The following is a 26,967-nucleotide window of genomic DNA, read 5'->3' as shown; positions in this document are numbered from 1 at the left end:
TAATACCAAATTCACCTCAAAAGCAGATATGAGTCAGCTCCGGAAGAACCAAAGCTCAGATAGAGACCCTAATTGCAAACACACTCAAAGGTCCTGTCTTTCCTCACTTGTGCTGCTGTTTGCTACACACTTGTTACGCTTGGCCCAATGACCGAATACTTCTTATAGAAGCTCAGTATCCCAAATAATGAGTTTAGCTTTCCTGTAAGGCGGCGTTAAGTACAGTGACTTTGGTTTACGGAAAGCCTGTTGAATGTTACCACACCTCTCTGGCATTTTGCACATTCGATAAGACTATTTTACAAATGTAGACCTACATGCTATTCTAAGGCCGGTTCCACCTGGCACCGGCCGTCAGTTTTGACTTGGTCCCTAGCTTGCGCACTGTCTAGGCGACGCACGCCAGCAACTGCCAAGCCTCTGTAGCTAGTGGTAGGGTGTTTGGTTACTAGAGTTATAGCGCAGACAGAACTATTTGTGCCTGTGTCTAGCGGTCCCAGAAGTGTATCAACGACGTCATATGTTTTCTTTCTGGCTGTGATCTCACCAGCCCAAACATTCTTATGCTTGTTGTCATCATTGAGGATTTTCAAATAAAACCCAATCAATTGTTTAGTGCCATGACGTGACTGATGGGAGACGTATTCATCAATGTGTGACAATCCAGCACACTGGTGAAGCAAGAAACATGAATACAGAGATATGATTGTTCGGCTTGGTATGTGAGTGCGTCATTGTGGTTTCTCACGGGCCCCAGAGAATACTGCACAAATCTGTTTCTTGGCGGCCATACTTGGTTTGTAGGCTACAGAAAGGTCACATACACATTGCCATACATGAATAAGCAACAGAGGTCAGACAAATCTGTGACCCGTTTATTAATCCCTTTGCTGTATTATATGTTTTCAAAAAATTATTGGACTTATGTTACAAAGTAATTTACTGTGTTAAATCACAGAGTGCAGTGGTAGCTAAATAGACTGTTTGCACAGTCTTTCAAATTGGCTGTAATAACAAACAAAAACAGCAACATTTGACATGGTGGCATTGGATTTAATACTGACAGACTGCATTCAGCAAATTCATACATTTTGTGTTTGGCAGATTATATGAGTGACTTGTTGGTGAACTGTCTACAAGTGATGCTTGTTGCATTATCAACTTATGCATACTGTATGCACAGGTGAACAATAAACATCTGTGTATGTTTTGTTTTGACAATAAGATTAAAACTGAAAAAATAAATAAGGCAATTAAGGTACATTGTTAAATGATAAACGGTTTGCCACATCATAGGGCAGCAGGTAACCTACCTGTTAGAGCGTTGTGCTAGTAACTGAAAGGTTGCTGGTTTGAATACCCGACCAGACAAAATAAAAAATCTGTCGATATACCCTTGAGCAAGGCACTTAACCTTAATTTGCTCCAGGGGCACCATACTATGGTTAACCCTGTACACAACACCTATTCGGTGTATATGATAATATAACATACGTATATATATATTTTTTAATTCAAATGATGTACCTATGAAATAAATAACATGCTGGTCACCCCTTATACAAGTCAGTATTCAATGTCCATCCATGTCTGAGGACTCCAGGAGATAAAGAGGAAACCGACCACTAGGGACAACAGTCAGTGCTGTTCCCTTCCAGTAGGTTTGGGTTTTGCTAGGATGTTGTGAATGGGGATGGCGGGTGGGCGTAAACATCTGCATTTGGTTCCAAAAGTTGCATATTCGAATCCAGCGATAGAAAGCTGTTTTTATATTTTGGTTTTAAGCCTATCCCAAAACTTAATTCTGAAAGGTTAATGTATAACCGTAATAATTCTGAGTTAATGCCTAAACATTACCCTAACCTTAAAAATGTGGAGTTAATGCCTAAACCTTAAACACTTAGAAATTTGATGTTTGGAACTACTTCGAAATTTGACGTTTGAGAAACATGAATGAACGTCAAATTCTGAGGTGAGCCTGTGAGAGTGTTGGAAATACAGCTGTAATAGTAGTATTCAATACAGTAGTACACTTGTAAAACTAACACACGGGTGGCCATATTACTGGCAATTAGCCTTCCTGTTTCAGCTGTGTAGCCTTTAACTCAGTCGCCATGGGTAATGGTGCTTTAATAAGCAGTCTGAGATGCACCTCCCAGTCCGTACGATTCCCATGATCGAAGGCATCAACACCTGTGTGCTAAAATCCACAGATCTTTCCTAAACACGGATAGGCTAAACAAATGTCCTATACAGGTCCAGTACCATAATACAGTAACTTAACATCAGCCCTGTTACGACTATGTTGACGAAAAAGGCAAGGGCTGGAGCTAGATCAGGGTATAACTGCTCCTGTATATGACCAAGGACATTTTTATGGGCCGATGCTTAAGGGCTTATCATTCCACCAAAATGAAAAGTCTCAACAGGTGCTTTTTCTTTTACAATTTTCTTCAGGACAGTATCAGTCCTGTGACAGTACAATACACTGCAGCAGGGTGCGCAGAGAACACTAGATCAGTTTGCTGTACTGTTTGAGTCAGAGTCATCTTCTCAGTGATGAAGAAGAGGTGATCTCCAGTTGTGTGTTCGTGCCGAATGCCAATGTGTGAGACGGCAGATGGACGTGTGTATGTGTGTGTGTGTATGTGTGTGTGTATGTGTGTGTGTCAAGATGATCAAGCACTCCAGCTTCCGAGTTAAGGCCATAATTCAAGCAAAAATACTTCTCTATCCAAAAGTCATAGAAATGAAAAACAAACTACATCGTTTAGGATGTTGGTGTGGTTGTACGTGCGTTTCAAAGAGAATGCCAGGTATGCATGTTGCAACAGTTCCCAATCCTCCCCATTGATTGCTTGCTGCACTATCCATAATGGAGGAGAGTCTATCTATAACATAACAATAACAATGACCCCGTCACAAACGCGTGACCTCATCACCGCCTCTACTCCTCAGCCTTGCTCCCCACGGGGCCGCTCTTGAACTTGACCACCATGACGGTGATGTTGTCGGGGCAGCCGCGGTAGAAAGACTGCAGCACGATGCTCTTGGCACCGTAGTGCGGCTCGTCCAGGCGCTCGCGCACGAAACGCACCGCCTCCTCGTTGCTGAAGGCGTCCCACAGCCCGTCCGACGCCAGGATCATGAATTCGGGCTGCAGCTTGTCCAGGTCAAAGGTCAACACGTCGGGGTCGGGGATGACCACGTTGAGGTTCTTTAGGGGGTAGTCGCCCAGCGAGCGAGACATGGCCAGGATGCCCTGGACGCGCCACGAGCCGTTGAAGCTGATGAAGCCCCCTGGTGGTGAAGGAATGGAAGTGCAATGCCCTTTGATTAAACTCTCAGTAACTTTATTATCTCACACCGGGACATTGGTCATTGATTGTGTACACGGGAAAAAAGTGCAGACAGAGCAAGGGAATTTCTGTATCACAGTCAAATTACATTATATCTATGTTTTTATAGATATTCTATTTACCAAATCCACCTCAGCATATCAGTGCTTCCTATCATTTGTCAGAGCAAGTAATGTATTCAACTTCTCTTGCACTTCAAAAGAGGGCCAATAGGTGGTGAGTCAAGGCTGCAATCTCTCCCTTTGACACTAATTCATTCTAGTGATTCATCCTAGCGTACCATTGTGATCTGCTCAAGTATGGGAAACATTTTATGTCGTCATGACGTTATGCACTACCTTCCACAGCCGAGAAAATGGTATGTGTGTTTTGTTTCTGTGTTGAACACTAAGGGCCGGTTTCCTGGACACAGATTAAACCTGGTTCTGGACTAAGAAACAGTTCTCCAATTAAAGTGGTCTTTAGTTCAGGACTAGGGTTAATATGATCCAGGAAACCCACCCCAATGTGTGAATTCACTGTGTTGAGTTTAGCTCGGTTTGACACAAACACGTCTTTTTAACGTCCCCATAGCGTTGTGGTGCTGTTCACCCATGCTGGAGGTCCGCTAACCTGCCCTCTTGATCCTCTTGCGCTCCTTCAGCTGGTATGGCTTGTGGTCATGTGACAATGCCACAGCGTTTCCGTCCTTGTCACACAACACGCCTCGTGAGTCCCCAACGTTGGCCACCGTCAGCTCCCTGTCCGATAGCAGGGCCACCAGACATGTAGTACCTGAGAGAAGGAGACAGAGGTGATATTTCAATTTAAAGGGACGTTACATTCCAAAACCATAGATGATCTACACAAGCGATGGCCTGGGACGTGGGCTCATCTTGAGATAAGACTACTGTTATAATCTGAAAACATCTGAGTGTAATGAACCTTTAAGTTCATGTTTTTCACCTGTGATTCTCATTCTCAGAATACCACAAGTGTACCAAAGTCCGCTAACCAACCACAATACTGAGAGCCATACTGTATTTCCATCACAGCTATGAAAGTCCAGGTAACAGGAGTGAAGGCCCTAATAACGTATCTGACAAAGGTCTACCTTTTCATGTCCTCCTCCTCCATTGAAAAATCCAGTGATTTATAAGGTACTGTTTCCAGTACATTCATCTAATCCATTTCTCAGGGCTGACAATAAATCTCTCAGGGCAACAAAGCAGCTTTGTGTACTCCGTGACACTGACTTTGTGTCTTGACCTTCCAAAGGTTGTCCCCATGGAGACATTTCACCCCTGCCATAATAAATAATACTACATTTGATGTATACAGCTTTACTTTTAACAGACTATCTGTAAAAAGTACTATACATTTCCAAAAATGTTTTTTTCTCTCCCTTTAGACATAAAGTGATTAGGATTTTATAAAGAGGGTCAACTCTGACCTGTTTTAACCCTTGTGTTGTCTTAAGGGTAAAAAATGACCCGCCACTAACAGCAGAGAAAACTTGAATTTGATGACTTTTCCTAGAGTGACCCCAACATAAGAAAAAGTGTTTCATGTTTCAGTGCCCAGTGATTTTTTCTGATGTACAGAAGGAACAAGAGAACAATGATTTAGGACAGGAGGTATCTGAAGAAGAAGATAGGGAAGAATACAACTCAGAGCACGATGCATCATCTTCAGATGAAGAAGAAATCTCCCAAGCTGAGAGACATTTTTGTCAAAGAACAGCAAAATAACATGGTCCTTGTCACAATATGACAACCAGGGCAGGATGGCAGCACAAAATGTCATAAGGATGACCCCATGGTCCACAAGACATGCAGTTGCCCATGGCCAGGACATCTCCTCAACATTCTACATGTTCATCACACCAGCCATCGAAAATAATCATCCTGGAGATGACAAATTCATGGCATCAAGATATGGGTGGCCTGTGACGCACAATCCAGCTACGCTTGGAAGATGCAAGTCTTCACAGGGAAGCCTACCAGTGGAGGCCCGGAGAAGAACCAGGGGATGCGGGTTGTGCTTGATGTGACAAGTGGACTGAGGGGGCACAATGTCACGTGCGACAATTTCTTCACCTCTTATGAGCTCAGCCAGCAGCTCCTAAAGAGGAAGATCACCATGGTTGGCACAGTTAGAAAGAACAAGCCAGAGCTCCCCCTGCACTCCTCGCAACAAGGGGAAGAGAGGCCTTCTCATCAAAGTTGCCTTCACCCCCACCACCACTCTAGTTTCTTACCTCCCAAAGAGGAACAAGAATGTGGTCCTCCTGAGCACACTGCACAAAACGGCTGAGATCAGTGATCGTGAGGACAGGAAGCCAGCCATCATCCTGGACTACAACCACAACAAAGGAGGCGTTGACAACCTGAACAAGGTGATTGGAACATACAGTTGCAGGAGGATGACTGCCTGCTGGCCCCTGGTCATCTTCCATAACATCATTAATGTGTCCTCATACAATGCCTTTGTGATATGGAACACGATCAACCCTACCTGGATGCCTGATAAGCAAAATAAGAGGAGGGTGTTCTTGGAGCAGCTGGGAAAGGCACTTGTAAGACTACGCATTCAAAGAAGGGAGCGCCTCCCCCGCACAGCAGCCTCTGCAGCGCTTGTGAAAGCTGTTCAGTGGGCTGAATCTTGTCCTGATCCTCCTGAGGCTGCAGCTGGGGCAGGCAAGAGGAGGAGATGCCAATTCTGCCCCCCAAAGAAGGACTGTAAAACAAACACTATGTGCTGCACATGTGATAAATACATCTGCATAGTCTATGCACACACACTTGCATACTGTCCTACATGTGCTAATTAGAGTTGATTGATTTATGTTCTTCATATTTTTGTATCTATTATCTTATTTTATTCGTATTTATTGTTGTTGTTTATACACCTTGTGGGTGGGGGCAATGTTTAAAGAAATGGGAGAAGACTAGTATTTTGTAGTTGAATTCCTCATTGTACAGTATATAAGAATATATCACTATGTTGCCAAAAAAGTTCAAGACATTGTTTCCCTTCAATAAAATGCACTAAAAACTACTTTCTGCATATTTCTGCTACTTTCTGAGGCTATACAAGTGCTATCTCTTGCTAAGAAATGTATGTTTACACCTATGTAGTACCCTTAGCAATAATAATAATAATAATAATAATAAACCTTTACTTTAGTAAAGAAAAAAATGATGACAGGTGTGTTGTAATAAAAGCGAGTGGTGTCCACTGATTAAATGCAGTCTTTCTGCATTGTAAAGAGGCAAAACCCAGATATTCACAAAGTTTGTGATGAATGACAGGTTGTTTCTTCATGCAAAATAGATTTGGGGTTTAAAATTCGCCTCTCCCCCTCTGACCCATCTCTGTCCGTGTGTATCGGACTTAATGTCTTAACCAATCCGCAGTATTGCCACATTTTTCACCCGTCCAACCTCGTACTCATAAACATCTCAGAGAAGGAGTGCTGATCCAGGATCTAAAAGGCTAAACTGATCTTAGATCAGCACTCCTACAGTCCCTCACCTGCTTCGTCGTGATTGGCAGAGAGCTTGTCCACCATGTCTCGGTCTACAGCCAGGATACGCTGCTCCAGGATGCTGGGGTAGGAGGGAACACTCTCCCTCTTCTCCCTTTCATAGGACAGCAACTGCTGCCTCAGAGACTCCGGAAGGTGGGCCTTTACATAGTCCGCTGCAGCCTGTGAGAGATGGAGAGAGAGAGAGAGAGGGGAAAGGGGTGGGGGGGAGAGAGAGCAATATAAGTGTTTAGAAAGTTGTTCATCACGGTTTGGGTTGAATTTCAGTTATTTGACCGGTCAACTTTCTGATGATTGGTTGATACAATTCTGTGCTTTTACTTGTACAGCGGTACTGAATGCTTGTTTTCTTGCCTGTAGCCGAATGAATCCAGATTAAATGTTTGAACGAGGCACATTTATTTTTTCTGTTTTCAGCAGTGTGGTGAGCCTCCGATGCTGTAAATGACTGATAACCTGTGTTCTTGAGAAATAGTCTGTCTTAGTGCCCATATTTTGCAAGAATACAGCCAGGAGATAGCCGCCAATGTAAACAGAGACTATCAGACGTTTAGTTTAAAAATGGAAATTGTTCAATCTGAATTCAAAGTCCAAACAAGTTCTTTATCTTATAATACATTGACCCCAAACTACAAGTTTAAAACACAAAAAAGTATATTTGAAATACACACCAAAAGGCATGACACCAATGTTTTCTAGGACCTACCAGAGATATCCAAACAAAAGCTATACATAGTGCAAGACCAGAGAAATTATATTTGACGAGCACATTTTATACCGTATGTAGAAAGGGTTTCAATGTAGCAGGCTGTCTACAGATAATTAATGTGTCTACATACAGCACTGGGTGAATGGAGGCAGTATGTAAGAGATTTTAATATGTATGCTCAAATGCACACTTGGTGGCTTTGCTAATTTCCAATAATAATTAATTAATTAATAATGACTAATCAATTACCATGGGTCAAACCCGGTGGGCATGAAGGTTAACACTGGTTTCCAGTGCTGTTTAAAGAGACTGTCTGTTTCTCTTTATATATTCAAATTACTGTTACCTGAGTAAGAACAGTAAATATCCTTGGTTTTACTACACGTAGAAATGTGATTTTAGTTGGATTTAAAGAGGTGTATTTTCAGTATTTGACTAATTATTTCCAGTCTGATACGTGGAAAAGAAAACGGAGAAGGAAGGTTCGCCAGGTGTTCTGTGCTGAATTATTCAACAACCTCTCTTCCTCTCCATTCCTCCCTCCTTCCTGCTCTCTTTTTTAGCCCTTTTCATTATCTTCACTGCCTCCTTTCTCCTCAGATCATGTTCATCATATTGAATATTAATTCAGCTGCTGGAAGTTTATATATTTCATTATAGAAGCGTTCAAAAGTCTTAAAGACTTGAGACTCGACACACTCATGTCGTCGTTTGCATATTCTTACACTGCAATCAATAGTTCTTGTGTTTTAATCAGTCCTGTAATCAAGCCATCCAATTAACCGAAGCAGATGAGATATTAACGAACAAACTAATTTCACTCATGGTGATAATTGTAGGAGCAGATTGATTTGAGAGAGGAGCATGTAATGAGGAAGTGAAATGGAATAAAATAAATTATTAAAACAGTCTTCATTAGTCACCAGTGTGGGTAATCTCTCACTCTCTCTCTCTCTCTCTCTCTGAGTATAATCACTAATTCGTTAAATTTGTTTGGGAGGAACACAGGGAGCCTTGAATAGTGAATGTAAAGTTACCCATCCAAGAGCCCAAATTACTAAGCCATGTAAAAGTACATTCAGCATTCAACCTTTTTTCATTCAATTCAATATATATTTTGCATCTTGAAAATGTCTGACTTTGGTGATGAAGGCCATTAAACTGCGAAAAGATTGAAAAAGGATAGAGTTGAGAATTTGCTACATATTTGCAGTTTAAGGACACACTGCTCAGACAGAGACAAGCTGTTCTGTACACGATATTTGTTTAGGAGACATTTTGCTCCTTTTGATACCAGGGGACAAGCAAACATTTATTTTAACTCGCAGAAAATAATTAGGAAAAAAGCAATTGAGCATGTGTCCTCACATTTCCCACAAACCCCTCCTGCGACTTGAAGGCGGACTTCTACAGACTTGGGTAAGTGAAAGGTTCACACTGAAAAGGTGAACATTTAGTCCTCTGAGTGTGTTGGGTTTGGGGCTCTCTCTAACTAACACATCTCTGTTACTCCCAACACATGTTTGCCAAAAGAGCTCAGCTCAGGATAGGTTAATTCAACACTCACCCCGGCCCCTTCTGACAAAAAGTTCCACAACACATACCCATATGCATGCGCTTATAACTCATTCACTCAGCAACCTAGTCTACTGTGCATGTTTCTCTTGACGTGCCTCTGGCAGTACTCACAATGTTGTGGAACCTTCCCCTCGTGATTTCTCAGGAGGACCAGGCCTTCCTGGTGAACCAGTTCTACAATCAAGGGGGCCTGCCCGATGTAGGCATCGACGACTCCCTCCTGCAGTACTTTGGGCTCAACTCGTCGGTCGTGCTGCAGGACCACTCTGCCCAGCTGCTGGCCTTTGTGGGCAGCCAGGCTCCGTTCTACGTGGCCAGCCTGGATGCGGCTCTTGCCGGCCTGAGCAGTGTGCCCAACGCAGTGGGCATTGGTGCTCTGGTGGTCTCCATGATCTTAGAGATCAGCACAGCAGGTCTCGGGGAGCCCCAGCCAGACGCGTCCCACCTGCTCCGCCGTGTCTTTGCTGAAGAGAAAGTTTCAGCAGTGCGTGATCTGATGGAGGAGTACCTGAAGCTCCACCGGATGCACGTGGGGGCTAGTGAGCGCCTGCTGAAGGAAACGCGCCGCCTGGAGGCTGAGCTCAGTGTCCAGCTGACTCGTCTGAAGAACTCCATGCTGCATGACGGCCACATGAGCACGCGGGCACTCAAGCACTGGATCAACGGAGCCGCCTTCCACTCCCAGATGCTGGTGTACCAAGCTCGCCTGGAGTAGGACAATGGGACAGCTGCCCATGCAGCTCTGGGCTCCTACCTGCAGGAACTACACCCCCTGCTGGCCGAGTACAGGAGGTACAGAAGCTTCAGCCTGGAAATGGTGAAAGATTGGTATGTATGGTTCTTGTCACAAGAGGGAGCGAAGGAGGAGGCAGATGTGTTCCGGGGATTGTTGGCCATCATGTTCAGTTTGTGACAAAGAGACTGGGGAGTCACGAAGCATTCCACTCCTAAACAAAGATTCATGGTATCTACCAAGAAGCTATTGCCAACAGATCAAAGAGGCCTACATCAATCACACATTCTCAAACCACCACCAGATCACTGGTATTAAGGGTTATTTCACAGCCATCAAGGTGAACCTGACCAACCTTATAGCTCAGCGTGGCGTCTTCCATGTTCCCACACAACTGTCTCTAGCAAACCAAACCCAGGCAACATGATTGGAGTCGATTCACTGGTGTACAGATGTATAAGCATTAATAAAGATGATCAAGTTACCCAGAAACCCTTACTCTGTGACTGGATTTCAGATAAGAAGTTCTGACTTGAGCGTGTGTGTGTTTGTGTGTTCAGTGTGTTTGTGTTTTTTTTTGGGGGGGGGGGCTCTGATTTGTGTGTTCCTGGCAAAACTCCCACTGAGAACAAGGTCCGCCTTCATAGTCATAGCTCATGCATGTCACTGTCACCATGACCACAGGAAAGGTAACAGGATCACACACACACACACACACACACACACACACACACACACACACACACACACACACACACACACACACACACACACACACACACACACACACACACACACACACACACACACACACACACACACACACACACCAGGGGTGGTAAGGGGACAAGACAGGAAGGTTAAATATTTAATCATAGGATAGGAATAGTCTGAAAGTTCCAGATAGATATGTAAACAGCCTGCCCTTTCAGACTCCCTCCTACTTCCACTACACAAGGCCAAGGACGTCCCTTATCTTAAAGGTAAGGTACCATAAACGTAACCACATGTAACATATGGATTTGCATTGGAATATGCATTAAAAGTCCCAATGCAGTTACACCTCACTTTTGTATTTGTTTTAGTTATTACATAAAACATAGAATCAGAATTCTGAAAGCTGGAAAAAAACAGGCAAGCCAGCCTATTCCCTATAATGTAAACTGTAACAGAAATAACTTCAAATGTATAACTTCAAATTAAACCAAATCGATTATACTCATGATTACTGGTTTAATTTTCCGGAACTTACAAGCAAATACTTTATGTATGTATTGTTACTTGCAAGGTTGTTAGCCAACTAGCCTGCTAACGTTACATTGCTATCAACACCTAGCTTACAGCTACATTAAAGTAAACCAAAGTTTTCTAAATATATAACGGCATCTAACCAGTTATCAAATAATGTTACTGGTATATGCAGTTATCTTAGCCAGCAAGCCACCCAGCTAAAGTTAGTCATTTTAGCCTGCTAGCTAACCAGATAACTAGCCAAACTAGCCAACCACCACAGCCTAGTAAGCCAGAGAACAACTAGTCTAGCACAGAAAGGAACTCGCATTCCAAATCCTGCCTTCCTGTAACGGCTGTTGTCGGGAGAAGGAGAAGACCAAGGTGCAGCGTGGTAAGTATTCATAATACTTTTAATAAATACGAATACTTGAACAAAAAACAACAAAACAACAAACAAACAGTTCTGCAAGGTGCAATTCACAAAACTACCCAAACACAGGGTACCTAAGTATGGTTCTCAATCAGAGACAACGATTGACAGCTGCCTCTGATTGGGAACCATACCAGGCCAAACACATAGAAATACAACACACAGAACAAAACATAGAATGCCCACCCCAACTCACGCCCTGACCAACCAAAATAGACATAAAAAGGATCTCTGAGGTCAGGGCGTGACACTTCCACTGGTTATACTAAGCCATCAAAGCCCTCCTGGGTTAAATGATTACTGCATACAGTAGACGTGCGCAGGGTTCCCATGCTCGAAACTAATCGCTTCAACCTGACAAATCGTTCCGACTTCAAAGCTTGCTTCTCAGTTTTGAGCCACAAATGAGTCATAACCCCGTCATTGTGGGTATTACTGCACTATGTGGGTATTACTGTATTAGCTACAAACAACGGAAAACTACTACAATATTATATATTTTTTAAATAAATAAAAAACTACTACAATACTCACTCGACTACCGATACCAAATGCACAGGAGAAAAAGAGTTGCAGTTTTTCCGCATTATTTAATGTTTTTTTTCTTTGTATATGTACATAGTAGCTCACCAGCGCCAACACTTGGTTTGGAATGTAATTACATGCTAGCAAGGCTAGTAGCTACTAGCAGCCAGCTGGAACTAGCTAGGTAGCACCGGTTCTCCATATTTTATTTATTTTTTATTTCACCTTTATTTAACCAGGTAGGCTAGCTGAGAACAAGTTCTCATTTGAAACTGCGACCTGGCCAAGATAAAGCATAGCAATTTGACACATACAACAACACAGAGTTACACATGGAATAAACAAAAACATAGTCAATAATACAGTAGACAAAAATGAAAAAAAAAGTCTATATACAGTTAGTGCAAATGAGGTAAGATAAGGGAGTTAAGGCAATAAATAGGCCATGGTGGCAAAGTAATTACAATATAGCAATTAAACACTGGAATGGTGGATGTGCAGAAGACGAATGTGCAAGTATAGATACTGCGGTGCAAAGGAGCAAGATAAATAAATAAATACAGTATGGGAATGAGGTAGATAAATGGGCTGTTTACAGATGGGTTATGTACAGGTGCAGTGATCTGTGAGCTGCTCTGACAGCTGGTGCTTAAAGCTAGAGAGGGAGATATGAGTCTCAAGCTTCACTGATTTTTGCAGTTCGTTCCAGTCATTGGCAGCAGAGAACTGGAAGGAAAGGCGGCCAAAGGAGGAATTGGCTTTGGGGTTGACCAGTGAGATATACCTGCTGGCGCGCGTGTTACAAGTGGGTCCTGCTATGGTGACCAGTGAGCTGAGATAAGGCGGGGCTTTACCTAGCAGAGACTTGTAGATAACCTGTAGCCAGTGGGTTTTGCGACGAGTATGAAGCGCGGGCCAACCAACAAGAGCGTACAGGTCGCAGTGGTGGGTAGTATATGGGGCTTTGGTGACAAAACGGATGGCACTGTGATAGACTGCATCCAATTTGTTGAGTAGAGTGTTGGAGGCTATTTTATAGATGACGTTGCCGAAGTCGAGGATCGGTAGGATGGTCAGTTTTACGAGGGTATGTTTGGCAGCATGAGTGAAGGATGCTTTGTTGCGATATAGGAAGCCGATTCTAGATTTAATTTTGGATTGGAGATGCTTAATGTGAGTCTGGAAGGAGAGTTTAAAGTCTAACCAGACACCTAGGTATTTGTAGTTGTCCACGTATTCTAAGTCAGAGTTGTCCAGAGTAGTGATGCTGGACGGATGGGCAGGTGCGGGCAGTGATCGATTGAATAGCATGCATTTAGTTTTACTTGCATTTAAGAGCAGTTGGAGGCCCCGGAAGGCGAGTTGTACGGCATTGAAGCTCATCTGGAGGTTAGTTAACACAGTGTCCAAAGAGGGGCCAGAAGTATACAGAATGGTGTCGTCTGCGTAGAGGTGGATCAGAGAATCACCAGCAGCAAGAGCAACATCATTGATGTATACAGAGAAGAGAGTCGGCCCGAGAATTGAACCCTGTGGCACCCCCATAGAGACTGCCAGAGGTCCGGACAACAGGCCCTCCGATTTGACACACTGAACTCTATCAGAGAAGTAGTTGGTAAACCAGGCGAGGCAATCATTTGAGAACCTAAGGCTGTCGAGTCTGCCAATAAGAATGTGGTGATTGACAGAGTCGAAAGCCTTGGCCAGGTCGATGAATACGGCTGCACAGTAATGTCTCTTATCAATGGCGGTTATGATGTCGTTTAGGACCTTTAGCGTGGCGGAGGTACACCCATGACCAGCTCTGAAACCAGATTGCATAGCGGAGAAGGTACGGTGGGATTCGAAATGGACGGTAATCTGTTTGTTAACTTGGCTTTCGAAGACCTTAGAAAGACAGGGTAGGATAGATATAGCTCGTAGCAGTTTGGGTCTAGAGTGTCACCCCCTTTGAAGAGGGGGATGACCGCGGCAGCTTTCCAATCTTTGGGAATCTCAGACGATACGAAAGAGAGGTTGAACAGGCTAGTAATAGGAGTTGCAACAATTTCGGCAGATCATTTTAGAAAGAGAGGGTCCAGATTGTCTAGCCCGGCTGATTTGTAAGGGTCCAGATTTAGCAGTTTTTTCAGAACATCAGCTATCTGGATTTGGGTGAAGGAGAAATGGTGGGGGCTTTGGTGGGTTGCTGTGGAGGGTGCCGAGCAGTTGACCGGGGTAGGGGTAGCCAGGTGGAAAGCATGGCCAGCCGTAGAGAAATGCTTATTGAAATTCTCAATTACAGTGGATTTATCGGTGGTAACAGTGTTTCCTAGCCTCAGAGCAGTGGGCAGCTGGGAGGAGGTGCTCTTAATCTCCATGGACTTTACAGTGTGCCAGAACTTTTTTGAGTTTGTACTACAGGATGCAAATTTCTGTTTGAAAAAGCTAGACTTAGCTTTCCTAACTGCCTGTGTATATTTGTTCCTAACTTCCCTGAAAAGTTGCATATCACGGGGGCTATTCGATGCTAATGCAGAATGCCACAGGATGTTTTTGTGCTGGTCAAGGGCCGACAGGTCTGGAGTGAACCAAGGACTATATCTATTCCTAGTTCAATTTTTTTTGAATGGGGCATGCTTATTTAAGATAGTGAGGAAGGCACTTTTAAAGAATAACCAGGCATCCTCTACTGACGGGATGAGGTAAATGTCATTCCAGGATACCCCGGCCAGGTCGATTAGAAAGGCCTGCTCTCAGAAGTGTTTTAGGGAGCGTTTGACAGTGATGAGGGGTGGTCGTTTGGTCACAGACCCATTACGGATGCAGGCAATGAGGCAGTGATCGCTGAGTTCTTGATTTGACGTTGAGAAATAGTGCATTGTGCGTAGTTCCGAAGATATCCGGAAATAAATTCAGAAATATGTAAAAACACTAAAACATAACTGTTTGTAGTTATAGGTAACCAGATTGTGACTACAACTAAGTTACTGAGTCTTTGACCACACTGTGTTGTTACTAGAAATTCATGCTTCCTACCCTTTAACAGGATCTTGCCAATCTATTTAGATAACGTAGAGTGTATTTAAAATATATATATATATATATTTAACCGTTATTTGACTAGGCAAGTCAGTTAGGATCAAATTCTTATTTACAATGACAGCCTAGGAACAGTCGGTTAACTGCCTTGATCAGGAGGAGAACGGCAGATTTTTACCTTGTCAGCTTGGGGATTCGATTCGGTTACTGACCTAGCACTCTAACCACTAGGCTACCCGCCTCTAATCACTAGGCTACCCGCCTCTAACCACTAGGCTACCCGCCTCTAACCACTAGGCTACCCGCCTCTAACCACTAGGCTACCCGCCTCTAACCACTAGGCTACCCGCCTCTAACCACTAGGCTACCCGCCACCCCGTATTAGAATGTCATAGAGTGGAACTTTCAATGGTTGAAAGCAGGGATTGGAACCAGTTCAGGGTACACAACCGAAAACCGGAAAATACATTTTTTTCAAGGAACAGAAATGGTTAATAACATTCTGTTACGTTCAAGGCCTTTTCTTCTATTCCGACAAAAAAAAACGCCTATCCAAAGCCCTCACTCTGTCACTCAGAAAGTTATTCCAGTGTCTGCCTGCCAGCTGAAAATCTTTGCCTGTGTGTGCGCGTGTTTAGGCTACCTGCCCCTCCCCCCAAGGAAGTATAGTCTACTGTACTGGCGTTACCATAGTCTACTGTACTGACGTTACCATAGACTACTGTACTGACGTTACCATAGGCTACTGTACTGACGTTACCATAGGCTACTGTACTGACGTTACCATAGACTACTGTACTGACGTTACCATAGACTACTGTACTGACGTTACCATAGGCTACTGTACTGAAGTTTCCATAGGCTACTGTACTGACGATACCATAGTCTACTGTACTGACGTTACCATAGGCTACTGTTCTGAAGTTACCATAGACTACTGTACTGACGGCTACTTTACTGACGTTACCATAGGCTACTGTACTGACGGCTACTGTACTGACGATACCATAGTCTACTGTACTGACGTTACCATAGGCTACTGTACTGAAGTTACCATAGGCTACTGTACTGACGGCAACTTTACTGACGTTACCATAGGCTACTGTACTGATGGCTACTGTACTGATGGCTACTGTACTGACGTTACCATAGGCTACTGTACTGATGGCTACTTTACTGATGTTATCATAGGCTACCGTACTGACGGTACCATAGGCTACTGTACTGATGTTACCATAGGCTACTTTAGGGGTTCCCAAACTTTTTCACTCTGGGTTCCCCTTCCAGCATTGGGGAACATGTAGCGCCCCCTGCGCGTGCATGAGCCCCGTCTATTTTTATGTGCACAAGCACTGTTCATGATAAACTGTTCACACCTCTCTTGTTGGTGGAGAGAATTGTGCTGGTTTAAAGCTAATTCTCTTGCAATTCTATACATTTCGCCATGTCTAATGTGTATTGAAGCATGCATGAGAGCATCAGCTGTTACCCGGATGACTGTGTGATCATCCTCTCCGTAGCCGATGTGAGTAAGACCTTTAAACAGGTCAACATTCACAAGGCCGCTGGGCCAGACGGATTACTAGGACGTGTATTCTGAGCATTTGCGGACCAACTGGCAAGAGTCTTTACTGACATTTTCAACCTGTCCCTGACTGAGTCTGTAATACCAACATGTTTCAAACAGACCACCATCGTCCCTGTGCGCAAGAACATTAAGGTAAGCTGCCTAAATGACTAACGACGTCTATAGCCATGAAGTGCTTTGAATGGCTGGTCATAGCTCACATCAACATCATTATCCCAGAAACCCTAGACCCACTCCAATTTGCATACCGCCCTAACAGATCCACAGATGATGCAATCTCTATTGCACTCAACACTGCCCTTTCCCACCTGGACAAAAGGAACACCTATGTGAGAATGTTATTCATTGACTACAGCTCAGCGTTCAACACCATTATGCCCTCAAAACTCATCACCAAGCTAAGGACCCTGGGACGAAACACCTCCCTCTGCAACTGGATCATGGACTTCCTGACGGGCTGCCCCCAAGTAGTAAGGGTAGGTAAAAACACATCCGCCACACTGATCCTCAACACGGGGGCCCTCAGGGGTGCGTGCTCAGTCCCCTCCTCTACTCCCTGTTCACTCATGACTGCATGGCCAGGCATGACTCCAACACCATCATCAAGTTTGTCGATGACACAACAGTGGTAGGCCTGATCACCAACAACGATGAGACAGCCTATAGGGAGGAGGTCAGAGACCTGGCCATGTGGTGCCAGGAAAACAACCTCTCCCTCAACGTGATCAGGACAAAGGAGATGATTGTGGACTACAGGAAAAAGAGGGCCGAGCACGCCCCATTCTAATCGACGGGGCTGCAGTGGAGCAAGTTGAGAGCTTCAAGTTTCTTGGTGTCCACATCACCAACAAACTATCATGGTCCAAACACACTAAGACAGTCGTGAAGAGGGCACGACAAAGCCTATTCCCCCTCAGGAGACTGAAAAGATTTGGCATGGGTCCTCAGATCCTCAAAAGGTTCTACAGCTGCACCATCGAGAGCATCCTGACTGGTTGAATCACTGCCTGGCCTCCGACCGCAAGGCACTACAGAGGGTAGTGCGTACGGCCCAATACATCACTGGGGCCAAGCTTCCTGCCATCCAGGACCTCTATACCAGGTGGTGTCAGAGGAAGGCCCTAAAAATGGTCAAAGACTCCAGCCACCCTAGTCATGGACTGTTCTCTCTGCTACCGCACGGCAAGCGGTACCGGAGCGCAAAGTCTAGGTTCAAAAAGCTTCTACTCCCAAGCCATAAGACTCCTGAACAGCTAATCAAAGGGCTACCCAGACCCCTCTTTTACACTGCTGCTACTCTCTGTTTATTATCTATGCATAGTCACTTTAACTCTACCTACATGTACATATTACCTCAATTACCTCGACTAACCAGTGCCCCCGCACATTGACTCTGTACCGATACCCCCTGTATATAGCTTCGCTATTATTTTACTGCTGTTGTTTAATTATTTGTTACCTTTATTTTCAATTTTTTTACTTAACACTTTTCTTTAATCTTATTTTTTCTTAAAACTTCTTAAACCATTGTTGCTTAAGGGCTTGTAAGTAAGCATTTCACTGTAAGGTCTACTACACCTGTTTCATTCGGCGCATGTGACAAATAACATTTGATTTGATAACAGCCTAGAGAGAACTGCTAATTCAGCCAAAACATGATGCACATCTTGTTGAATAGCCAACAATTACAACTAAATTAAACTTCTCCCACAAAAGATAAAAGGTAGAGAGGATGAATCTACATGAATCTCAAATTTGATACATTTTTAAAATGGAAGACTTGAATACCTGTTACAGTGGTCACCAACCGGTCGATCTCCAAGCCATTCCTAGTCGATCACCAAACATTTCTGTAAAAAAACAACGATAAAGCCTTGCCTTCCTATTTTTTTTTCTTTTCGCTATGTTGGCGGTAGGTGCACTTGATTCAGCAGCCCTGTTGGCGGTAGGTGCACTTGATTCAGCAGCCCTGTTGGCGGTAGGTGCACTTGATTCAGCAGCCCTGTTGGCAGTAGGTGCACTTGATTCAGCAGCCCTGTTGGCGGTAGGTGCACTTGATTCAGCAGTCCTGCGCCGGGAAGGCAAAGACCATGACTAGAGAGAGACTAAATGAATACAACAAAAAGCTGCTGTTTTCATTAGTAAGTTCATGTTTAAGTTGTTATTCAGCACTGTCAACAATTTGTCAACAGTTTTATAAGACATAAAATGCATGTTCTCCGTAATTCCACTCACGCTACAACCAGCACTGCAGCTGCAATGAATGAGTATAGTAAAGTGTTTCGATAAGCTTGCGTTGTTAAAACTTGTTAGGGCTAGGGACCTTTTTCTGAATTTCCACCTGACTGACGTGCCCAAAGTAAACTGCCTTGTTACTCTGGCCCTGAAGCCAGGATATGCATATAATTGGTAACATTGGAAAGAAGATACTCTGAAGTTTGTATACATTTTAAAATAATGTAGGAGACTATAACACAATAGATAAGGTAGGAGAAAATCCAAAGAAAAACCAACCAGAATTTTTTTTTTTGAGAGCCCATGCTCTTCCATTATAACGTATAGGGACTAAGTTAAATCCAGCTCCCAGATTGCAATTCCTATGGCTGACATTAGATGTCAACAGTCTTTGTTCAAGGTTTCAGGCTTGTTTCTTCCAAAACAAGAAAGAATTCTGGGTTGTGATACAGGAACACAGAGCTGGAAATCAGTCTGTGTGCGCACGATGAAGAGGATGCGCACCTGCTAATATCACTTTTCTATTGAACATACCTCTTTCCGTATGAAATATTATAGTTTAATTACATTTTAGGGTACCTGAAGATTAAATAGAAACGTATTTTGACTTGCTTTAACAAAGTTTAGCGGTAGCTTTTTGGATTCCTTTCTCTGCATGTTGAATGAATGGATTACTCAAATCGATGGCGCCAACTAAACTGACTTTTGGGATATAAAGAAGGATTTTATCTAACAAAACGACACTACATGTTGTAGCTGGGACCCTTTGGATTGCAAATCAGAGGAAGATTTTCAAAAAGTAATATTCAATCACTATTTGTGAATTTATGAAACCTGTGCTGGTTGAAAAATATTTTGATGTGGGGCGCCGTCCTCAAACAATCGCATGGCATGCTTTCGCTGTAAAGCCTATTGTAAATCGGACAATACAGTTAGATTAACAAGAATGTACGCTTTTAACCGATATAAGATACTTGTATGTACTTAAATGTTTAATATCCATAATTTATTTATTTGAATAGTGTCACGCCCTGGCCTTAGTTATCTTTGTTTTCTTTATGATTTTAGTTAGGTCAGGGTGTGACATGGGGGATGTATGTGTTTTTGTAATGTCTAGGGGTTTTTGTATGTTTATGGGGGCAGTGTCTAGTATAGGTGTTTGTATGTCTATGGCTGCCGAGATTGGTTCTCAATTAGAGGCAGCTGTTGTTCATTGTCTCTGATTGAGAGCCATATTTAGGCAGCCATATTCATTGGGTATTTCGTGGGTAATTGTCTATGTCTATGTTGCATGTTAGCACTTAGTTTGTATAGCTTCACGTTCGTCGTTTTGTTAGTTTGTAAAAGTGTTTGTTTCATCTTCATTGTATTAAAGAAGATGTATTTATATCACGCTGCGCCTTGGTCCACTCTTTCACCTCACGACGATCGTGACAAATAGCCTTGATAGCTGTGATTAATTATTTGAATTGCGCGCCCTCCAATTTCACCAGAAGTTGTTGACAGGTGTCCCGCTGACGGGTTTTAGTAAGAAGTTTTAATAAAGGAATATTTTACTTTCTCTGGTCATAGGAGTAACAACATGAATTGGTGCATGAGGCAGAAATAATGCAATGCGACTTAAGTTTCACCATCAGCTGGAAGACTGTCTCCTTTTCTCAGTGGAGGAAGGGAGAGAGGAGGGACTGTGAGTCGGGTGAGAGGCAGCCTCACCGCTGCTCCCTCCCTCACCTCAGACTGACCATCAGATGCAGAAAAAAAAGTGAATTATTTTGCTCACTCAGCTGTGCCTCACAAGAAATACAACAAATGATCTATTACCAATGTCTTCATACACCTAAATTGTGGTAATATAATTTCAAAATGGTCAGAGGAACCACATTGGCAGGGAAATTCAAGTATTCATAGTCAATGATCATGCATTGGGCCTATAGCCTACTGCACAAACCGCATTGCTATATAACTGTTTTTAATTGGATAATGTTGAATAAGCTTACTTTTTTAAAGTCATGCAACAACAACAAAAATCTGAGTGGTAGATCTTGGCTTGCATTTTGACTCAGAAAGTGATCTTGACTCCAATGCTTCCCACAGTTGTGTCAAGTCGGTTGGATGTCCTTTGACCATTCTTGATACACACAGGAAACTGTTGAGCGTGAAAAAACAGCAGCGTTGTAGTTCTTGACACAAACCGGAGCACCTGGCACCTACTACCATACCCCGTTCAAAGGCACTTAAATCTTTTGTCTTATCCATTCACCCTCTGATTGGCACACATACCCAATCCATGTCTCAAGGCTTAAAAATCCTTTAACCTGTCTTCCCCTTCATCTACTCTGATTGAAATGGATTTAGTAAGTGACATCAATAAGGGATCATAGCTTTCACCTGGTCGGTCTATGTCATGGAAAGAGCAGGTGTTCTTTATGTTTTGTCCACTCAGTGTAAATCTTTTAGTATTTTGATTTGGTTTGATTTGGTGGAGATAGACACAGTCGCCATACTAAAGTGGCATCTGTGACTTCTAAAACACAGATGTGTAACAGTGTGTAATAGAGTAATAGTATTGCAATAATGTTTAATAGTGTTTGTGTAATAGCTTTGTTATAGTGTGTAATAGCTTTGTAATAGTGTTTGTGTAATAGCTTTGTTATAGTGTGTAATAGCTTTGTAATAGTGTGTAATAGTTGTGTAATAGTGTCTGTGAGAAAGAGAATCCTGGCTCCAAGCTCACTGTGGACACTGAATTGGCAGATGGCTCCCTAGACATGTGGTCTGAAGGCTACCTTGGGCATTCCCCGACCCTTGACAGTCAAAAGGAGAAAAAATGGTTCACACCATGTGCGACACACAAAGCCTCAAGACTGGTTCTTTGTGTGGGTTTGCAATTCAATTCCTATGTCTTTGAGCTGAGGACAACACACAAAAACACAGAGGGTGATTCTAGTTTCATCAAAGGGTAGTAGTGGTAGGCGACATACACAGGGCCTACTACTAAATAGTGAATAGGCCAGCGGAGAGACCCTGTAAACCGTACTGCAGAGGATTTAGATGCTGCCTACTCAACTTAAATTCTGGTCATGGTTAGGATGCCCCAAGACCGTGTGACTTTCAAAATGCTCTGTTTGCTAGTTTTATGTACCCTGAAAGCTGGGGTGGGAAGATGTTTTGTTAGGACTTAACTCTCTCATTCCAAATCCAATGAGGATGCTGTGCTGACCACAGATGCGAATGATGTTCAACAACATCCTTTGTGTTTTAAGCTATTATTTCTAATTAATGGTGATAAACATATAGGCCTCTTTTACTAGGCTATGGATTTGAGAGACACCTACCCAGTGGGACCCATCATTCAGGGCAAGTGGGGCCTGTTTTGAGACCCACCTGTTTAGCTAAAAAAATATGTAAAAAAATAATGGGTTGCCTGTTTTGCATGTTATTTTGGCATTAATATGTGTCACATAACAGTTCGCAAACGATGTAAAAACTAAATAATTTAGTTAATAAAGCTGCATACAAACATGGTCTCTTTTTTTGCTTTCTTGAGTAAGGCAGCTCCAAAATGCAGGTGTTTTAGCCTAGCTCAGTGATTTCTGTGGTGGTGGGTCAGCCAGCGGAAAATACGGAGTGTAGGGGTTGGTAATGTTCTCTAGTTGCGCCGTGATTGGCTCAGTGTTCTGTCACTCATGGGGACACTATTTCACCGCAAAATCTACGGGGAGAGCTCATAAATTCAAGCCCCTTGGGTGCTGCTGTAGATTTACATTAGAATTGCCCATCCAAGAAGGCTCAAGGTCATTGGCCACAGATATAATTACATCAAATCACGTTATATCTACCGTAGCTTTGGTTGGACTGATCATGTCAACATCATACTTTCAAAATCTTAGCTAGCAAGCTAGACAAGCAGTCATCTTCATGAATCAAGTTGACAATCTATTGGAAAATCCTTTTCAATCCTTGTCATATCAAGAGAAATTATAGATCAAATGTATTGGTGCTCGTCGGCCATTGGACATAAACATTACACAACAAGTTGTAAATCACAAATTCAACAATGAGTGGTTTGGAAGGAATCAGGGGCTAACTGTGAGTGTTGCAATCAGTAGCCTGCTATTCAGTGGAGTGGGTGTGTGGTCCAAGTCTGAGTTTAAGGTTCTCTTTTCCAACCTTACAAGGATAAACATTAATATGCCATGGGCCAGAAAAGGTTGAATACATTGGCCATGCTGTCAATCCAGCATTACTTCTGCTGCGCTCATAACAACTGGAAACTGGAAACTGGGAAATCTCATACTTCAGTGAGTTCAAGACAACTGGGAACTCTGGAAAAAAAATGAGCTCTGACTGGGAAAATAAGTTTTGAACGGTCATCCAACTCGGAATTCCAAGTCGGGAACTCGGGCCTCTTTCTACAGCTCCGACCTGAAGTTCACCGACGTCATCAACGTTTTTTTTTTTTCAGTTCCCAGTTGTCTTGAAAGCACCATAAATCCAGAGAATGGCAGTCATTGATTACAAAATTTGGCCACAAGAAGGACCGCCGCGCCAACTTCCTGTTCAAGCTTGCACAGCAGGTGAGTCCAAAAATTTATTTTATGCTGCTGCATAAATGGTGTAATATTCTGTAGCTAAGAAAGTAATACTAAGTGCATGTTGTGTAGTAAGCTGTTAGTAGCCCATGTGCCTCGCCCTAATAATTTGGTCCCTTTCCCCCTCATAACTCAGCCTACTGTTCTGACTTGGTGGTGCACATGTAGCCTATAGCCTGTTTTAGAGAAATGTCATTATCAAATATTGTAAGAGCTTTCATTGGCTGCTTATATGCCCCCTTTATTTATCCTACGGTTCTGACTTGGTGTACTGGGAGAATACTGTAAGAACGGCCCATGTTCTGAATTATTTTGCTGTACATTTCAGTACTGAACAAATAGTTATTGACTATGACAGTCCTAGCTCGGATTGCCTCTTATCCGCTCGTTGTTCCCTTATGCCATAGTTTGTACATCTCAACCACATTTGTTTAACTTTTCACGCCTCTCAACCCCGGATCCGGGATCACCCCCCACCCCCCCACACTGATTAGCATCGCTAGCATAGCGTCACAATTAAATAGTAGCATCTAAATATCATTAAATCACAAGTCCAAGACACCAAATGAAAGATACAGATCTTGTGAATAAAGCCACCATTTCAGATTTTTAAAATGTTTTACAGGGAAGACAAAATATGTAAATCTATTAGCTAACCACGTTAGCAAAAGACACCATTTTTCTTTGTCCACCATTTTTTCTCTCCACCAGTAGCTATCACCAATTCGGCCAAATAAAGATATTGATAGCCACTAACCAAGAAAAAACCTCATCAGATGACAGTCTGACAGTCTGATAACATATTTATTGTATAGGATAGGTTTAGTTAGAAAAATGTGCATATTTCAGGTAGAAATCATAGTTTACAATTGCACCCACCATCACAACTCGACTAGAATAAATACAGAGAGCAACGTGTATTACCTAATTACTAATCATAAAACATTTTCTTAAAAATACACAGCTCACAGCAATGGAAAGACACAGATCTTGTGAATTCAGACAATATTTCAGATTTTCTAAGTGTTTTACAGTGAAAACACAATAAATCGTTATATTAGCATACCACATATGCAAACGTTGATTCAAGCCAAAGAGAGCGATATCGTTATCATCGCCAAAATATATTAATTTTTTCACTAACCTTCTCAGAATTCTTCAGATGACACTCCTGTAACATCATATTACAACATACATATAGAGTTTGTTCGAAAATGTGCATATTTAGCCACAAAAAACCGTGGGTATACAATGACAATACTAGCAAAACTGGCCTGAAAATGTCGGGCGCCATCTTTGACAGTGATCTTGTCTAATGAATAACTATTCATAAACTTGACTAAAAAAATATAAGTTGGACAGCTATCGAAAGACAAATTAGTTCTTAATGCAATCGCTGAATTACATTTCTAAAATTATCCTTACTGTGCAATACAGGGTTCGCCAAGCGAAGCTATACCAAAAAAAATGGCGGAATATGCGTTTAACATTTTTCTACAGAACAACGATTTATCATCTTAAATATTTCTTACTATGAGCTGATCTTCCATCAGAATCTTGGGCAATGTATCCTTTCTCCGGTCTAATCGTCTTTTGGTCGAAAGATGTCCTCTTGTCCGTCGAAATGGCCACTAACGTTCGACCGGTACTGGAAACGTGCCCGGCGCTTCAAAGTGCATCACAAAGAAATGCCTCAAAATCGCACTAAACGGATATAAATTGCTATAAAACGGTTTAAATTAACTACCTTATGATGTTTTTAACACCTATAACGAGTAAAAACATGACCGGCGATATATAAGTGGCTAAACCAAAGCTTGGAAAGAGAGCCAGTCCGACGTCCTTCGTGCGTCAGGCGCAGCAGGAAAAGAAAGCCACTTCCGCCTTGTGCTCTTTTATACAGGCCCTGATTGCGCAATCGACTCCATTCAAATTGTCACCTCTTACTGACATCTAGAGGAAGGCGTGGGCAGTGTTTGTATCCTCATAGCATTTACAGGGACTTTAAAACTGACCTGGGACCAGAGGCCAAGATTTCTGAAATCTCACTCCCAGTCAGGAAAAGTGCTGTAGAATGAGTTCTGTTCCACTCAGAGACATAATTCAAACGGCTATAGAAACTAGAGAGTGTTTTCTATCCAATAATAACAATAATATGCATATTGTACGAGCAAGAATTGAGTACTAGGCAGTTTAATCTGTAGACCAAATTATGCTAATGCGAAACAGCACCCCCTATAGTGGCAAGAAGTTAAGCAAGTCATATCAGTTATGTTTTTTTAAAGGCAGTAAAGGAGGCTGAATGAACCGTTTCGCTGCCAGACAAGGCTCCGCTGATAGCCAGGTGTAGCGGTGGTAAGGATTCACTCCATGGTGCTGAAAAGAAAGCTCTGCTTTTGGGACAGCTTTATGTAGGCGCTAACAGTTTTAGTGCAATTAATGTATTGTTTAGTGTTGTGAGGTGGCTGCAGCTAAAACATTTGGGGAGTTTGCCCCATCAAGATTTACATGCTAAAATCGTCACTGCACCTACCTCACCACCGTGACCGTCAAATATCCCGAATATAGACGGGTGACTCTTGTTGGTGATGTCGGTGAGTACCTCGAATCGGTCCTCCATGTGGTCGCGCCGCCCCTGAATGGAGTACACTGCTACATTGTTGTTTTTGAAGTCCCAAGTTTTGGAGAACTCCGCATCTAGGACATTCAGGCCCCCCAACCTGTCGTTTTGCATCATCTCCGCCACTTTCCCCTTCACCATGTTCACGGCATCCCGGCTGGACTTGACGATGGTCTTCACCTCGTCCGTGTGGAAGAAGTAACTCCATAAGGCCAAGCTAATGCATAGCAGAAACAATGTCTCTGGCCTGAGGAGGAAATAACGCATGATCCGACCCAAAAGAGACAGCAGCGTCATTGTGTCTCCTATCATCACACGCAAGAAAACTGTTGACGGTTGCCCCTCTCGTGCAGGTCAATTCACTCCATTATATCCGTTCAAGGGAAAAATTTTAAACGTCCACCATCAATGTTTGATGTCAGAACTGCTATAAATATATGAAACTGGCTTTAAATTGTCAATGCAGGCTATTCCCAGCCTTAACGCGCAGCGGAATGTAACACTGAAGAGCGAATGACGAAAGCGGGCAGAGTCATTGACTTGAAAGACACAAGTGAGACTGTCTTGGCTCGCGAAATAACAGCTGGAGCACGAGGATTCGCCGACAAAACTCGTTATGAAGGCGCTGTCGTCTGTAGCCCATTGTAGGCTTCGCGAATAATGGGAGACGACTCACCGGAATGTGAGGAGGAGTTGTCACCGGGGCGTAGTAGGAGTTTCAGTTTCGGTGGCCTGTTTTTGCGGTGACCCCGTTTCTTGTGTGGGAAACGCTCCCATTGAGCCTCTACTCACCCGCATCAACAACAACCCCCTTG

General features: G+C 43.0%; 1 protein-coding gene across 1 annotated transcript; it reads right to left on the bottom strand.

Moving 5' to 3' along the window:
- Positions 1–831: 831 nt before the first annotated feature.
- On the bottom strand, positions 832–26,967 carry LOC120020459 (protein phosphatase 1L-like). The gene is made up of 4 exons (XM_038964140.1): positions 26,066–26,967; positions 6,876–7,050; positions 3,972–4,133; positions 832–3,300 (listed from the first exon to the last, which is right to left on the bottom strand). Exons 1-4 carry the CDS (start codon positions 26,462–26,464, stop codon positions 2,948–2,950), a joined length of 1,089 nt encoding a protein of 362 aa, XP_038820068.1. The 5' UTR covers positions 26,465–26,967; the 3' UTR covers positions 832–2,947.

The sequence above is a fragment of the Salvelinus namaycush genome, chromosome 25, assembly GCF_016432855.1.
Source record: "Salvelinus namaycush isolate Seneca chromosome 25, SaNama_1.0, whole genome shotgun sequence".
Classification (NCBI taxonomy): Eukaryota; Metazoa; Chordata; class Actinopteri; order Salmoniformes; family Salmonidae; genus Salvelinus; species Salvelinus namaycush.
Note: the sequence above shows the minus strand (reverse complement) of the source record. Positions and strands in the feature narration are given on the sequence as shown.